This window comes from Pygocentrus nattereri, chromosome 26, assembly GCF_015220715.1.
Source record: "Pygocentrus nattereri isolate fPygNat1 chromosome 26, fPygNat1.pri, whole genome shotgun sequence".
Taxonomy (NCBI): Eukaryota; Metazoa; Chordata; class Actinopteri; order Characiformes; family Serrasalmidae; genus Pygocentrus; species Pygocentrus nattereri.
In genome coordinates, this window is record NC_051236.1 from 5,002,525 (window position 1) to 5,020,000 (window position 17,476).

General features: G+C 42.1%; 1 protein-coding gene across 1 annotated transcript in view; it reads right to left on the reverse strand.

Annotated features, from left to right (window-relative positions):
* esyt1b (extended synaptotagmin-like protein 1b) overlaps positions 1–17,476 on the reverse strand; it is a 94,303-nt gene that overhangs the window by 58,653 nt on the left and 18,174 nt on the right. The window contains exons 6-15 of the mRNA XM_037534861.1: positions 16,548–16,637; positions 16,021–16,076; positions 14,445–14,565; positions 12,146–12,322; positions 10,674–10,756; positions 5,436–5,484; positions 4,668–4,757; positions 2,713–2,808; positions 2,359–2,430; positions 1,011–1,097 (exon numbers count right to left, since the gene is read on the reverse strand). Of these exons, the coding sequence (XP_037390758.1) occupies positions 1,011–1,097; positions 2,359–2,430; positions 2,713–2,808; positions 4,668–4,757; positions 5,436–5,484; positions 10,674–10,756; positions 12,146–12,322; positions 14,445–14,565; positions 16,021–16,076; positions 16,548–16,637 (921 nt within the window). The remainder of the gene's footprint in view (positions 1–1,010; positions 1,098–2,358; positions 2,431–2,712; positions 2,809–4,667; positions 4,758–5,435; positions 5,485–10,673; positions 10,757–12,145; positions 12,323–14,444; positions 14,566–16,020; positions 16,077–16,547; positions 16,638–17,476) is intronic.

Consider the following 17,476-nt stretch of genomic DNA (forward strand, 5'->3'; position numbering starts at 1 on the left):
AAAACGCTCTGAGCAGGACTTCTCAGCGCTCCCACTGGGCCTTATTCACCAAAATCTCAATGGTTTTTTTCTTATGTGTTCTTGAGAAAAGTCCTAAGAACAGATGTGTTCTTAAACCTTTGTGCTTTCAAGTGTTTGCAGATTCTTTTCTTACCTGAGAACAAATCCCACATAAGAAAACACTGGTGAACGTCGCTTAGCTTTGCCAAACATTCACAGAAAGCAATCGAGACTGTTCTCAATGGTGGAACAAGCTACCTTCCACTGTTCAGGGAGCACTTAATCTAATCGCCTCTTGCAATCTAACCACTACCAACCTCATCTCCTTCTTGCCCTCCTTCCCTTCTCTACCCCGCTATTACCCTTTGGCCTCCTTTAAGGCCTGACTATGTTTGTTCTATGTACCTCATTATTTGTAAGTCGCTTTGGATAAAAGCGTCTGCTAAATGTAATGTAATGTAATGTAATGTAATGTAATGGTGAATGTCAGAGTCTTCATAAAAACTTTTTAAGTGTGTTTAAGAAATTTCTTCTTAGGAATGATTTGTGAATGAAGCCCACTGTCTATTGATGTGTTCAGCTATTTTGGCTTAGTATTGAGATTTTTGGGAGGACAAGCGTGTGGATGGGAGTGATGGATGGGTCAAACTTATGCAATATTGTCCACTTTTGCATGAGTTTTGGATCAGCCTAAAACAGGGATGGAGTTTTCTAAACATCTGCGAGGCTGAAATCTCTTAAGGCTGATATTAGCTTTAGTAGATTTTGAATGGATGGGTGGGTGTGGCGTTTTGGATGGGTGGGTGTGGCGTTTTGGGTGGGTGGGTGTGGCGTTTTGGGTGGGGTGGGTGTGTGTGGGTGTATACTAACCTGCTCCAGTTTCAACAGACACCACTATGTTTGCCCTGTGCATTTGGCTAAAGTAATATTGAAGGTAAGAGTCAGGACCCACCACCTTACACTACTTGTCAAGGTAAACAAATCAAATTAACACAGCTACATGTCCATACCTGGATGTCAATGTCCTGTTTTTGTGGATCTTGGATGAAGAATGTGAAGGCATCTTCCCACTGGGGATTAACTGTGTCCCAGCATGTCTGAGGAAGAGAAAAAGTGAAGCAAAAACCAAAAAGAAACGTATCCCAGTTAGAAAAATTTCTCTGGCTCACTTGTGGGCCACATCCTTGGTTTGTTCTGGCCCAGAATACAGCTGGGTCCTTGGCCCAGATCTGGCCCACACACTGTAAAGTGAGTAGAACTAAAGGATATGGCCCAAATCTGGTCCGAATTTGGCCCAACTACATTTTTGGTCCACACCTGAACTGTCCCACAAATGTAGACACAAGGTAAAATGGTATGAAGCTGTCCAGGATCTGGCCCTATTCTGGCCCACATGCCTAACGTCTACCTAGTAGTCAACCAGCACTCACATGGGAAAGCCAGGATTGGCCCCAAGCTGTCTGCTATCTACAATCGAGATGACTGGGAATAACAAAGGAATGTTTGATTTGAGCATGTGGACATCTGACCATCACTCCTATGTGAACCTGGATATTAATATGGCATTATAACAGCCTCCACTCTTTTGGAAACTTTTCACAGGATTTTGGAGTGTGTCTGGGGGAATTTGCGTCTGTGAGGTTGGATGAGAGGGCCTGGCTGGCAAGTTCCATTCCAGTTCGTCCCAACAGTGTTCAGTGGGGTTGATGTCAGGGCTCTGTGCAGACCACTGGAGTGCCTCCACACCAAACTGCTTTGTGCACAGGGACTCAGTCATGCTGGAACGGGAAAGGCTCTTCCCCAAACTGCTGACACAAAGCTGGAAGCAGATAACTGCGTAAAATGTCTTTGTAGCATCAACATCATGCTTCACTGGAACTAAGGGGCCCAAACCCAGCCCCTTAAAAAAACAGCCCCAGCTCATTATACCTCCTCCACCAAATTTCACTGTTGGCACTATGCATCCCAGATTCATCCATCAGACTGCCAGACAGAGAAGCTGATTCATCACTCCAGGGAACACGTTTCGATTGATCCACTGTCCAGTGGCAGCGCTTCACACCACTCCAGTCGTCTCTTGCCATTGTGCATAGTGATCCTAGGCTTGTGTGCAGCTACTCAACCATGGAGACCCATTTCGTGAAGCTCTGATGCACAGCTCTTTGAAAGTGGTTTGAAACTCTGTAGTGAGTGATGCAACGGAAGAGTGATGCAATTTTGAGCTCTTCAGTACGACACACTCTACTGCCAGTTTTTGTCTAACGAGACTGCATGGCTGTTTGCATTTATGGCTGAAACAACTGAACTGAACAATTATGGAACGTCCGCATGGTACTGGCATATGTATGTGTATCTTACTCGGCTTTCTCGGGTTACGTCGCGCACAGAAAGCTGCACCATCGGACTGGGATCCTTCTTGCCTTTCTTCATCTGAGAAAGACAAAAACAACACAAACAACAATAAATACTAATAAAAACTTCCAGAGTTTGTTTTGAAGCATTACAGCCACCCTCACATTGAAAAACTAACTAAACCAGATCATTCTCATTGTTTAATTTGGTCCATTTTCAAACATCTAGCCATTACCTACCAGCGCTCCACGGCCAGGGAGAAGGAGCTTAGATGTAATTATTCTATTGTTACTTAGCAACAAAACACAGCAAAGGAAAAGTGTTTGAGTAGAAAGAAGAGGAAGTCAAAGTGTTACTCACAGGAAGCGCCTCCGCCTTGTCCAAATACACCGCCAGGATGGCTGCAGAGGGGGGATCTGTTGTTTTACTCAACACACTTTCATTTCTTTTCAGAACCTGAGAATGAGAGAGATGGGGTGGGGAGTATAGAGAGATGGGGTGGGGGTACAGAGAGATGTCGTGGGGGGTATAGAGAGATGGGATGGGGCACAGAGAGATGTCGTGGGGGGTATAGAGAGATGGGATGGGGGCACAGAGAGATGTGGTTGGGGGTATAGAGAGATGTCGTGGGGGGTATAGAGAGATGGGGTGGGGGTACAGAGAGATGTGGTTGGGGGTATAGAGAGATGGGGTGGGGGCACAGAGAGATGTCGTTGGGGGTATAGGGAGATGGGGTGGGGGTACAGAGAGATGTCGTTGGGGGTATAGAGAGATGGGGTGGGGGCACAGAGAGATGTGGTTGGGGGTATAGAGAGATGGGGTGGGAGTACAGAGAGATGTCGTTGGGGGTATAGAGAGATGGGGTGGGGGTACAGAGAGATGTCGTTGGGGGTATAGAGAGATGGGATGGGGGGTATAGAGAGATGGGATGGGGTGTATAGAGAGATGGGATGGGGAGTATAGAGAGATGGGATGGGGAGTATAGAGAGATGGGATGGGGGGTATAGAGAGATGGGATGGGGGGTATAGAGAGATGGGATGGGGTGTATAGAGAGATGGGATGGGGAGTATAGAGAGATGGGATGGGGGGTATAGAGAGATGGGATGGGGGGTATAGAGAGATGGGATGGGGGGTATAGAGAGATGGGGTGAGGAAAAATAGTTCCCAAAGAAAACTTATTTTTCACTGTTTTACCATCAAGCACATATAAACACAGAAGACTGGTGTAGGTTCTCTGGTGGTTCTGGATGGTAAGTAATATGTCTATATCTGTGTTGTCATGGCGACGCCTGGTTCCCATCACCAAAGAGATCTGAGTCTCTACATGAAACCACTTCACACCAAACCACTCTGGATGCTTCTGTTTACATATCAACAACTGAATTATACAAAATTGGTGGAATTACCCTTTAGGTACTGATGACATCTGCAATGTGCTCCTAGTTATCATACTGCCCACCCCCAGCTGCAGACTCTCTCACAGTCTTCAAACAACTGAAGACCATCACTTAGTGAAGCACATAAGTGAGCACTAATCTAAGCTCTTATCTAAATGCACCGCACTTAGATAGACACGAGTTAAGCTTTGCCTATCTATCTGTAATAAAACACCTGTAACTGTGTTCGCAATACAGCAATATTTTATTGTTATTGTAAATAATAAATTATAAATTGTGTCATAAGACATTTTTCTGAGCATTTTGTAGACATTGTTAATAATTAAAGAACAAAAAACAGCATGTTTTATTACAAAGAGACCAAAATGAGTTATTGTTACCCCCTTTTACCCTGTTCTTCAGTGGTCAGGACCCCCAAGGACCCTCACAGAGCAGGTACTGTTTGGCTGGGGGATCATTCTGCAGTAACACTGACATGGTGGTGGTGGTGTGTTAGTGTGTGTTGTGCTGGTCTGAGTGGATCAGACACAGCCGTGCTGCTGGAGTTTTTAAACACCTCAGTGTCGCTGCTGGACTGAGAATAGTCCACCAACAGAAAATATCCAGCCAACAGCGTCCTGTGACCACTGACGAAGGACTAGAGGATGACCAACACAAATTGTGCAGCAGCAGATGAGCTGTCGTCACTGACTTTACATCTACAAGGACCGACAAGGTAGGAGTGTCTAATAGAGTGGACAGTGAGTGGACACAGTGTTTAAAAACTCCAGCAGCACTGCTGTGTCTGATCCACTCGTACCAGCACAGCATGTGTGAAAATGTCTTGAAGTATCGTGATAATATATTTCGACCATATCGCCCACCTGACCGCATCTCAGCATGTGTGTGTGTGTGTGTGTGTGTGTGTGTGTACTTACCTGATTCAGTCTCTCTGTGTTGTCCTCTAATGTTAGCCATTCCAGTTTAAGGTGAACTCGTCCTGTGTCTGCGTCCTTCAGGGTGAACCACTGAGGAGGAGCACAAACAGAGTTCAGGGGCCAAATAAATGCCTTCAAACACAAAGATCTCGAATCTCATAACATCTCTGTGGTTTACTGTCAGTACAAGGCATCATGAGATATCACTGTTATAATAATAATTATCACATTTATACAAGAAATAAAACTTGTTCATATATTGGGCATTAAGACTTGTTATATCCAAAATTGTTACAAATAAATATACAGTAGTTTCTTTTTTCATTTAATTATCGAACTGGAAAATATTTCAAACTTTCCTTATTCTTCAGGAATTTTTACATTTGAGAAAATATTCTCAAATATTTGAAAATATTTTTAATAGTCGCAGATTTATATGATATGAAACACTAATATATATATATATATATATATATATATATATATATATATAGTAACTTTACAGGTACAGGAGAAGGAAAAACACCTACTTTACTTTTAATGTAAGTCAATGGAACCAGACGTCTTTCCAAGTCATTTTGTTCCAGTTCTTTTGGTCCAACCATCATGAAATTTACATAATATAATATAAAGGCCAACAGGCATTTTCAAAATATGTAAAAAAAAAAAAAAACCTAAAAATAACAAAAATGGAGATACAGGGCTTTATATATATATATATATATATAGGGAGAGAAAGCAGTCTGTTATTTTCCAAAAGAATCTCACCTCATCAATAACTCTGGCCTTCCTCACTATACCCAAATCCATCTTAGTCCTGAACACAAACACAACAAACAGAACAAAGTGGACAGACTGATCAGAACACAAGAGATAAAGAGCCATCACATATCAAACGCAGTGGTACGTCTGGTGAATTGAAACATCTGATGACGCTGACAGGGTTAATGCCGACTGATGGGGAAGACAAAGATCAGTAACCAGCAACATCTGAGCTTTAACATTATAGCTCCCCAGCCCAGTCTTCAGGACCCACCACCCCAACCCTCAGGACCCCCAGATGGTCCGCATTTTAGCTCCAACCTAACTCACAACAAATAGGAACATGAAGGAAAATGTGGAATGCTTCAAGGGCACTGAGGACCAGGCTGGGAAACGCTGGTATAGATGAATGTAGGATCACTAATTGGCAAGTAATGGGTCACTGTCACCCCTTTTTATTTAGATGTTATAAATTCTTATGAATGATTTTTAAGCTGTTTACGATCAATATATATATATATAGTGTAAAGTAGTGTATATAGTGTAAAATATATATATTTAGAGTCTGTATATATGGAGTGATATTATATATCTATATATATCTATATATATATATATATATATATACCACTGTTGTCGGGATAAAACCTCATATCTCCATTTTTCAGTTTTTGACAGAATTTGAAAGTACCCGTTACCCTTTACATTGTGTGTAAATTTCATGATGAAAGGACCAAAAGAAACGGCCCAAAATGACCTGGACAAAATTCTGGTTCCATTGACTTCCATTAAAAGAAACGTTTTTTCCTTCTCCTGTAAAGTTGCCATTTTGGAGGTACGAGGTTTTGTTCCAACAGCAGCAATAAATATATATTTCTTTTGTTTTATACATTTTTTTTGTATTTAAATTCTACAAGGGGGGCTACGCACCTAAGATTTTCACTCACCTCCGCACCTGTGTGAACGTGATGTGACAGTAAATGTGATTGAACAATATTTTAAATATTAAAGGATCCGCTGGATTATATGTTTAGTGTAATATTATGTTCAGTATTATGCGTTATGTATGAGATCTGTGTCTGTGGGCTGCACCTGGGAGGACAATGTGAGCAGTTACTCCTCACTGCCTATGTATAGGTTAACAACAGCTGTTGCTTCTGTACCTCAGCCAGCCTTTATAAACACTGAAGTGTGCGCACAATGAAAAAATACAGATCAATGCTACAGACAACCAGCTCCCAATGTGTGTGTGTGTGTGTGTGTGTGTGTGTGTGTGTGTGTGTGTGCTACAGACACAAGACTGGCCTCCTGGTCCTGGTTCTACGGAAAGGGGGGGGGGTCTAAAAATCCAGCAGTACTTCTAAACTCTACATCTTATTTTAAAGCCGGTCCAAGCAATCACTACTCTTGTGGTTCCTGAATGACCTCAATCCACGCCACATTTTGGCTCCTGCCAACACATGTGAGGTCAGGCTGCAAATCTCAGATTAACCGCCTCAGGAGTGCTGCTAACCGGAAAACGGCACCAATGAGAACGAGGCGGCTAGACTGAGAACCTCTGCAGCAGCTCATTAACAAATCACGAGCATGAGATCACGTTACTAGACACAGACCACTGATGTAACAGTGTTATGAGCAGCACTGGGGGCTTATAGAAAGACATTGGGACGGTAGATCTGGGGCCGAGGCCAGGGACCGAGCTATTCCGCCTCTGAAAACGAAAACTTGGGGTAGGAGTTGTGAGGCCTGGGCCCACAGTCCTCTAACCAATACACAACTCTTCAGAGCATGGAAATGAAATTGGATGGAAACTCTGAAGCCATTTAACCTTTAAAGGAAAAACCTCACGTTAGCTATGAGGCCAGAATCGATGGCCTCATCGACAATCCAAGAACAAGCTTTCGAACAGCCAGAAACCCTGTAGAGCATTATCTTCATGGGAAAACATCATATTATTAATACTCAGTAATGTAAAAAGTAATGCTTTTCCATTACAGTTTAACTTAATCACATTACAGTTACTCCCTTTTCAAACGAGTATTCTAGTTGTATTTATTTATTTCATGCGAAAATAATATTATATAATATAAATGATATTAAAGATAATTGTGACATAAGTAAGAGCGCCAGTCTCACGTAAACAGACCTGATTTTCTTAAGTAATATGATAAAAATGTGTCTCCCACTGAGTCTCTTATTAAACTCAAAACACAATAACGAATGTTCAGCTGCACTGCTGAAGCCTTGTATAACAGGCGAATGGCAAAAATGCCATGTTTTTAAAACTGGATCTGTCCATTTGTACCTCAAATCAAATCAAATCAAATTTATTTGTAGCGCTTTTTACAACTGAATGCCGCTTCATAGAATTCCAGTAAAGACAAAGTTTTAACATGAATGTAAAACCCCCAGGTGAGCAAGCCAGGGGCGACAGTGGCAAGGAGAACCTCCCTCAGAGCTGAGGAAGAAACCTTGGGAGGAACCAAGGCTCATAAGGGGGGGACGCATCCTCCTCTGGTCAGACTAAAAAAAAATCTGTTTCTCTGTTTATTAAATGATAGTTTGTTCACCTTCACATTAACTCACAATAACACACACGGTGGTTGGTTAGTGTAGTGGGTAACACCTCTGCCTTCTACGCTGTAGACTGGGGTTCAATCCCCACCTGGGTAAACACCCTACACTATACCAATAAGAGTCCTTGGGCAAGACTCCCAACACCACCTTCACCTACTATCTGTGTAAAATGATCACATTGTAAGTCGCTCTGGATCAGAGCGTCAGCCAAATGCCGTAAATGTAAAACTCAAAAAAAAAACCTTGAAATTATTAGTTTCTGTCTGTGTTCTGAGCAGTTTTGGGATATTAAGTCTCAAAGATTTCGGGTTCCAAACAGCAAAACTGACACGTCGAACACGCCTCTTTATACACGAACATGACAGACACCCTAAATGAGTTCTAAATATACAAAACCAGAACCCTATCAGATTTCTAAATGGGTTTTTTTGGAACAGGTCAAATGCAGACAGAACCTTCTAATCCTGAGAACTCGCTTTCTGCTTGGACTTATTAGGTTCCATCTGACAAAACACGAAAAGAAGCAACGATGGTAAAGGAACACAAACAGTTTATCCTCATAATTTGTTTTAAAACGTAAAATTAGTGTCGACATTATCAGAATGTTACATTTAACGGTTTCTATGGCATTTATTTGATCATTTGTCTATTTGTTTATAACAAAAAAGCACTCATTAATAGATCAAGTATAAAGTTCAGTGCTTAATGTTTTGTCCAGCACAGAGGTCAATCAGTTTCATATCAGAAATGTGGCTCTAATGAGCTGAAATGTCTAATTCTGGGAGAAAAGATTAAATGAATGAATGAAACAATGTTTATGTTGTAATTAAGAGCCCATCGATTCAATTGATATTAATATCTTAATATTTATGATATTTAAGGTAATAAGACTTTTTTTAAAGATCAGTAAAAAGACAGGCAGAGTTTTCTTAAATTAATTACAAACTTTTTCCCACAGTCACTCGACATGACAAAGAAGCGGAGCCTGATTGGTCCTCTTGTGTGTATTTGAAGTGCTGATTGGCTCACAAACAGAAACTTATAGCACTAAGTTAGTTTGACTTTGGACACAGAACCTTTTTGTTTACTAGATAAAATGTCCAAAAATGCATAAAACTTGGTTTAATTGGTTGAATCCCAATATGCCACTATCACAACATTGGTCACTGTTCTACTGTGGTATTGTCTCCCTTGAAGGGACTACATCACAGCTAAATCAGCTACAATAGTGGCGCAGGACGCGATTAAATCAGCACTTCAGGATTTAGTATTAGTCCATTAGATCAACGCCCAGAAAACTCACCCCACACTTATTTTCATATTTGGTGTGACAGTGATTATATTTATACTGGCGCTGACGGTAATCTTGACTGTACATATGCATGTTTGTTTGTACTGAAGAGGAAGTTACACAAGGTGAGTCAAAAGTCACAGGACACCGTTTTATTTTATTTTTTTATGCTGTCACAAGCCTCCACGATGCGGTGCTGAAGGTGGTGTTTGTTGCGGATTTTCTCAGCATGCACAATTTCTTTGAGATGACCCCAGAGATAAAAGTCGATAACAAACCAAAAAATAAAATAAAACAAAACCTGTCCTGTGACTTCTGACTCACCCTGTACAAAAAAAACTGATCACAAACAAAACCGGATCAGTTTGTGTCTCCAGTCCCCGGAAAGGTGACAACTTTTTTGGAACATGTTGCAGGCATCAAATTTACAACGAGTGTACATTTACAGATAAACAATAAAGTTCATTAGATAAACATAGTGTTTATTTTGTACTGCTTTACCATTTAAATACAGCGTAAACAGAATTTACTAGTCACTGATGTCTCTTTATTAGCATTTCACACATTGACCCAACTGCTTTGGAACTGGGTTTGTAGAAGACACACAAAGGCCCAATCCCATTTCACCCCTCGTCCCTACCACTCAGCACTTCCCCTTTGTTTTGCACATTCACGTCTAGGCGTAGGGTGTCCCGATTCTTGTTGAGATAGAGGAGGAGGGCGAGGTGTTAGAGCTACATAAACCCACAAATGTGAGAATTTTCTGTCAAAAAATTAAGAAAACCACCGTATTATATCGGTTTAATGTCATTTCAGTGTCTTATGGTTCTTTTCTTCATTCCAACAATAAAAAATGACTAGTAATAGCTGATGTCTTGGTAGCTAGCTAACTTTCCCGTTCCACCTTAAATAACCCAGCAGTTCTGACGCCTGAAGCGCCAGAATGTAACTGCTGCACCATTTAAGGTGGACCAGGAAAATCAGAGAATCTGGAGAATATCTGACTTCAGATTCATATCACTGAGGAATTAGGGGGGGTGATAATAAATAATTGCCCCCCTCTTTGAAGGCGTATGATCCCTAAATGTAACTAAAGCCCAGCAGTGAGGAGCTGAACTTTCCCCTCCTCTGCTGTCCCTGCAGACGGGCAGGGTCGCCTACAGAGCGGCGCTAGTAGCTGATAATGAAGTGATGCTCTTTTATTTGAGGGTCTCATTTCAGAGGGAAGATCTCAACCACTGCCCTGTAGCTCAGGTCCAAGGGACAAGTAACACAAACACAAGGTGTAGGGGTAAAAGTAAGAAACGGGATTGGGCCTAAAACAGCAGAGCAGGATGAAAAACATGAAGACATGAAGGACTGAATGGGGATGGTACCTGCCCAGGAAGTCATCCTTGTCTGGATCTTTGTCATAAACTTCCACCTCCAACTCCTGACCAGGCACCTCATGAACGATGACCTGACAGCCACAGACACACATTTACACACCATCACAGACAAACACAGGACGCGTCACACAGGACAGAACAATGCTGTGGATGAATCCATCTGTGTGTGTTAATGGTACGAACGGCTCATCGTGATTAGTGGTGATCACTGCCAGAGTTTGTAGTGACAAAATTCACCAAATCCACAAATCCCTTTGATACAATATGATACAGCCGTGTCCTCAAGCAATAATTGCTTCGTTACAGTAAAAACAAGACGTGCCTGAAAACATGCCTTATGTTAATATATTAACAGGGCCGGGCGATACGACAATATTTATCGTTATCATGATAAATGACATCAAAAATGGCTTTTTCTGTTCATATCATTAATATTGCCAGTAATGACCACATCTGATTACACAGAGAGAATAATTAGGCCTGGATTTATGAAATGTTTAATAAAAAAATATTGCATTATTAGTTCTTAAAAATATTATTTGAACCAGTGTCTGGAGAATTAGAAGCCAACAGGTGCGTGTAAGAAGGTTCTACCGGATTAAGGAACGCTATAACTTACTCTGCTACAAAGCTTTAACCATCACTGTAAATAAACACTACATGAAGTTAAGATCCCCTGAATAGACCATTAAATGAAATAAGCTTAATATAAAAACATTCTCTGAGCCATATCTACACATCAACACCACACAGACACGAGCGTGGATCACTGCGTTCCCGCAGTTATATAATCCCATCCCACTTTCTGAGAGCAATCTTCCTGAAATAGTGGAATTTTGGACAGTATATTTCTTAAACTGCCGCTCTGTAATGGTACTGAATGCAGTCCAGCAGCGATGCTGACCAAAATCTATGACCTATGGCTGGTAAAATGTGTGATTTTAGTACACATACTTCCACGAACCAAATGAGGCAGCACTGGAAGAAGCTGAGAGAGAGAGAACTGGACAGTAAGGATATTTAATTATAACCACAACGAATGAGTCAACTTTCCACTCACTGCTGAAGCTGTGTTAGCCCTGATCTAATGCAGTAGACACAATGTTCTAATATGATATGCTGACTTGTTACACCCCTAAAATGATGGTAAAGCCTAAACTAAGAGCATTCAGTGGCGTCCAATGAGACCCTAAAAATGCTTCGATATTTCAACGGAAGTTAAGGCTAAGAATCTTCCACACTTCTGCTTCATTTTACTCCTCATAAGCTTTCTTTGTTCTGAAATTCTAAAACTTTTGCTGTTCTGTATAAAAACCATCCCAGTGGTCTCAGACTTTTAGATCCCACTGTATGTAGAACACCAGCAGCAGTCTATCTGCAATCTACGTTCTCTCTCCTCACATCTCCCTCCTCTTACAGTCCGAGGAGACGGGCTGGGTCTATTTACACGCATGACTCACCTCGTACATCTCGGCCCATTTCGGGCTGGACGTGTTGTCATGGTGGCGGGATTTGAAAGATTGCGGCCCCACCCTGATCAAAGCGTAGGGGTCCGACATTCCTGCCATCACACCCTTCACATAGTTATCCTTAGCAGCCAGATTTTCAGCTTCCAGCAGGTGAATACGCACCACGCCCTGAAACACAGTGTTTACATGTGTATGTGTAGCTTGCTGCCTGAGAATGAATGAGAACATGCACTGTATAAACAGCTGTTAAGAGAAAAAATAAAGCCAAAGATACAAAGTGCGGTAGTTTAAATACTAACAATTAAAAGGAAGGACATAAAAATATTTAAGGTAACACGATGCATTAAGTTTGTAGAGTTTTCTCAACAGCTGCTTTAGCAGTCGTCCTTGCTGAGGTTCATTTGTTTAAGGTAAATTTGTGGAAATGTAGGTTATACTACCTTCACAGTGCTCGGCAGACACTCGTATCCAGACTGAGTTACAGTCTAATCATGTTACAGAGGTAAGCTGATGCAGCGTTAGGAGTCTTGTCCAAGGAAATGACAATAACATCACCCTCATTATCACGTAAGGCCGATGTCGGCTTCTTACTGAGACTTTTCTTCTTCACTGTTGCCGTAGAGACGATTTCCACCTGGTATTGATGGTTTGTCTCATTACAAATTAAAACAGGACACCTAAAGCTAGATTTTTCTCACAGGCAGCAATTTGGTAAAAGTACACCTGGACAAGACCCAAAAAAATTGGCATATTTTCTACTTGTGAAACCTGTGATTATGGGGGTGGGGGGTGCTTCTGTTTTACTGCTTGCTTCCACATTTGATGTTAAATCTGTTTTTTAATGTGTAAAGGACTTTTGGAGCAGGTTTGAGCTGTGTGGTTGGATAGTGTAGTGGGTAACCCCTCTGCCTTCTATACTGTAGACTGGGGTTCAATTCCCGCCAGATCAAACACCCTACATTATACCAATAAGAGTCCTTGGGCAAGACTCCTAACACCATCTTGGCCTACCTGTGTAAAAATGATCAAACTGTAAGTCGCTCTGGATCAGAGCGTCAGCCAAATCCCGTAAAAATTGAACTGTCACATTTAACACGCCTACCTTACATCAGCACTGCGAGCATTAGAAACCAAAGCCTCCATATCACAAACTACTGCAGCTCTGACGCCTGAAAGCTGACATCCTCGCCACACTGGGAACATTTCTACCGTTATCAAGTCAGAGCTAAAGAGCGGCACTTGTGGAAGAAGCTTAATTATAAAAACCATGTTAAATAATATAATGCTGAGTAACTCAATGTCTCGCAAAAACTACTCATTACTGTAAACGTGTGCATTCATGAGCTCCTTCTGGTGCAGATTCAGGACGCCAGGTCATTTGCATTAATGACAGATTTGCGTCACTTCTCTAAACGAATGAGAACCGTCAGGTTAGGTTACGTTTACACAGCAGGTAAAAGTGGCCAAAGTCCGATCTTCTTCCTCAAATGTGACACAGGTGTGTATTTGGGTGTCAGTGTGAACAGATAAACACACTGAATCTGAGAATTCCGATTTGAGACGCTTTCATACGTGGTACCGAAATCCGATCTGTATCCGATCTGCAACGATGCGACTCGGACTGAACAGCCAGATCAGAATTCAGGCGACTTTCACGTCAGTCCAACTCAACATTCATCATAATTTCGTGCTGCTGAGTCTCAAACATTTAGGCTGATGTTTTGGTACCAAAAAAATTAGAGGATGCAAACGCTCTGTGTTCAAAGAGGTTTCGAACAAAACAGCCGAACGCAGCCGGAGGAGACCGAGGCTGCAGCATCAACAAAAAAGTTTAAAGAATCTGAGGACACGATCCAAAGAAGTGGCCGAATAACAGCTCCCTCTTTACGGTGAACTCCAACACATTCTGGGTGATGAGCCCAGCTGTCAACTATTGTAGCTTCATCGTTGCTCCTGTGATGCTGGTGAAGACGAAACTGATCCCCCTGGGAGTGACAGGCCATCATGATCGTTTACATCTGGATGAGCCGTGTGAAGCTCTGTTCTTTTGGGCATGCGGGTCGGTTTAGGAGCTGATCTGTTCAGACTGATGTTGCATACAGATCACATTTAAAAAATAATGTTAACAGACAAACAAAAAAAAAAAAAAATCGGACTTGGTGAGAAAATCTGATTCGTTCCACGTTTTCCTGCTGTGTAAATGTAGCCTTAGAGAGATCGGATCTGAGCAAAAGATCAGACTTGAGCAATGAGGCTTGTAATGTGAATGCAGCCTTTGTGAATGTGTTACCCTGGGCAGTGGGCAGCGCAGCTGGGCCACTTGCAGATCTGGAACCAGCGGGACAGTGAGGCGATTGGGCAGCACCAGGAAGGAGGCGATGGCATCCATTATCTTAGTGTCTGACATCACACTGGGGAGGAAAGAAGAATAAAAAAAACCAACTCACTTAGTTGTATGAGCTACTTGTATCATTTGATGGGATAACTAACAACTGGACAGCCTGCAATCACTCCATTAGATGCAAATACAGCACTGGACACTGTACTGCCCAGTGCATCATGAACAGTTGAATGGAGCATCCAATATATACGCATACATCATATTTCCAAAAGTATTCAGTCACCCATGCAAATCATTCAGTACAGGTGTTCCAATCACATCCATGGCCACAGGTGTATAAAGCCGAGCCCCTAGGCCTGCAGACTGCTTCTACAGACATTAGTGAAAGAATGGGTCGCTCTCAGGAGCTCAGTGAATTCCAGCGTGGTGCAGTGATCAGACGCCACCTGTGCAGCAAGTCCAGTCGTGAAATTTCCTCACTACTAAATATTCCACAGTCCACTGTCAGTGGGATTATAACAATGTGGAAGCGATTGGGAACGACAGCAACTCAGCCACGAAGTGGTCGGCCATGTAAAATGACAGTGGGGTCAGCGGATGCTGAGGGGCATAGTGCACAGAGGTCACCGACTTTCTGCAGAGTCAATCACTACAGACCTCCAAACTTCATGTGGCCTTCAGATCAGCTCAAGAACAGCGTAGAGAGCTTCATGGAATGGGTTTCCATGGCCGAGCAGCTGCATCCAAGCCTTACATCACCAAGCGCAATGCAAAGCGTGGAATGCAGTGGTGTAAAGCGCCGCCACTGGACTTTAGAGCAGTGGAGACGTGTTCTCTGGAGTGACCAATCACACTTCTCCATCTGGAAATCCAATGGACGAGTCTGGGTTTGGCGGTTGCCAGGAGACGGTACTTGTCTGACTGCACTGTGCTGAGTGTAAAGTTTGGTGGAGGGGGGATTATGGTGTGGGGGTGTTTTTCAGGAGTTGGGCTCGGCCCCTTAGTTCCTGTGAAAGGAACTCTTAATGCTTCAGCACCAAGAGATTTTGGACAATTTCATGCTCCCAACTTTGTGGGAACAGTTTGGGGACGGCCCCTCCCTGTTCCAACATGACTGCACACCAGTGCACAAAGCAGGTCCATAAAGATGTGGATGAGCCAGTTTGGTGCGGAGGAACTTGACTGGCCTGCACAGAGTCCTGACCTCAACCCACTAGAACACCTTTGGGATGAATTAGAGCGGAGACTGTGAGCCAGGCCTTCTCATCCAACATCAGTGTCTGACCTCAAAAAAGCGCCTCTGAGGAAAGCCTTCCCAGAAGAGTTAAAGCTGTTATAGCTGCAAAGGGTGGGCCAACATCATATTAAACCCTATGGATTAAGAACAGGGTGTCGCTTAAATTCATAAGTGTGTGAAGCCAGACGAGTGAATACTTTTGGAAATGTAGTGTATATATAGGCAAATATTTAAAAAGAACATCACATACAGAAAAGTTCATTTCAGAACATATACTACAAAACTTACTCGAGCCCTGGGATGTCGAGTAGGTTGGTTAGGCCGGTCCAGTTAATCTCCAGTTTCTAATGTAGGGGAGGGCGTTGAGAGAGGTTGATGAGGAGAGAAAAGAGGGAGAAAAAAAAAAAAACAGCTGAAGATCAGAGAGCAACATCTCGAGGAACTGCACTTTCCACAGACCTCTCTGCCATCACTGCTTTTTAAAAATACATTATTGGCCAAAGTGTCATATCAAAACTGTAATAAAACAGCCAGTGAATTCCTAACCATTCAGTGTAGGAACTCTCTGTGAGGGAGCTTTTAAAGGTGGACGTCTGGTTCCTATCACCACCACTGTGAACAGCTCTGACTAACAGAGAGTTTCACATCAAATGAATCTGAATGACTTTTGTTACATCTTAACCATTTACCTATTCGGAATTTTGGAAAAATTAGATCTAGAATAAGAAACAAACAGGAATAAAACGAGCACAGCAGAGCAAAAGAAACGAACGCAAACATTTCAGAAATACAAGGAGAGGAACTGAGAAACTTACAGGCCTGCGAATGAAGAACATGGTGACGGCTCCCACAATGGGAACGTTACCAATCAGAGGCTCCAGGATCACTCTCATCATCCCATGCAGCTGAGAAAACAGCCAGAGAGCATTTCTCAACTTTTATGCATTTCTGTACAGGCTCTGTGGTCATTTCTAGGGCTGCACAATGATATCAGCTTAATATCGGTATCGGCAGATAAATCTTTTAGCAGACCGATGTTTAGATTTGACCAATATTTTAAAAAAGGCATTTAATGACATAATTATTATACTTTAAACAACAGAGCTGAATGATTCTGTCAAAACAGCAATTATGATGTAAAAGCGATTATTTATTATTTTATATTTCATAAACCTTTTTTACTGAAAAGACCAGCACATCTATTTTCTTGACCTGAGGCCTGAATGCTGAATGTGTGCCAGACGGCAGGTTCAGCTCCGCATTATTAGGTCACATTTCTCCAGTTTTTCGCAGCTCTTGCGATTTGAAAATCACACACTTTCAAATTGTGATGTTGATATAAAAATGGTTAATTGTTCAGTCCTACTCCAGAAGAGCAGAATGATTAAAGGGCCCATATCCTACATTTGTCTTGTGTATGTCCACTTAACTGACATTAGTGAGGTGTTCTGTACCACAAACATGATTATTTTCCAGCCTCTCTTCATCCCTTAGAATTAAACAAGCTATATCTTACTGTTATTTTACCATCCCTTTAAGACTGATATATGTAAATGAGCTCTGTTCTGATTGCTCCGCTCTATTGTCCCTTATTTAAAGAGCAGTTCAGGCAGAAACACTCCTTGTTCGGTGTAAGTGGACAGGGCTAAATCTCTGTAGGCCGCCTTTGTGGATATATGTAAACATGTTAAACAAAAATAATGAATTCAAAAGCTTATTTTTCACATACGGACTGGAAAGTGAA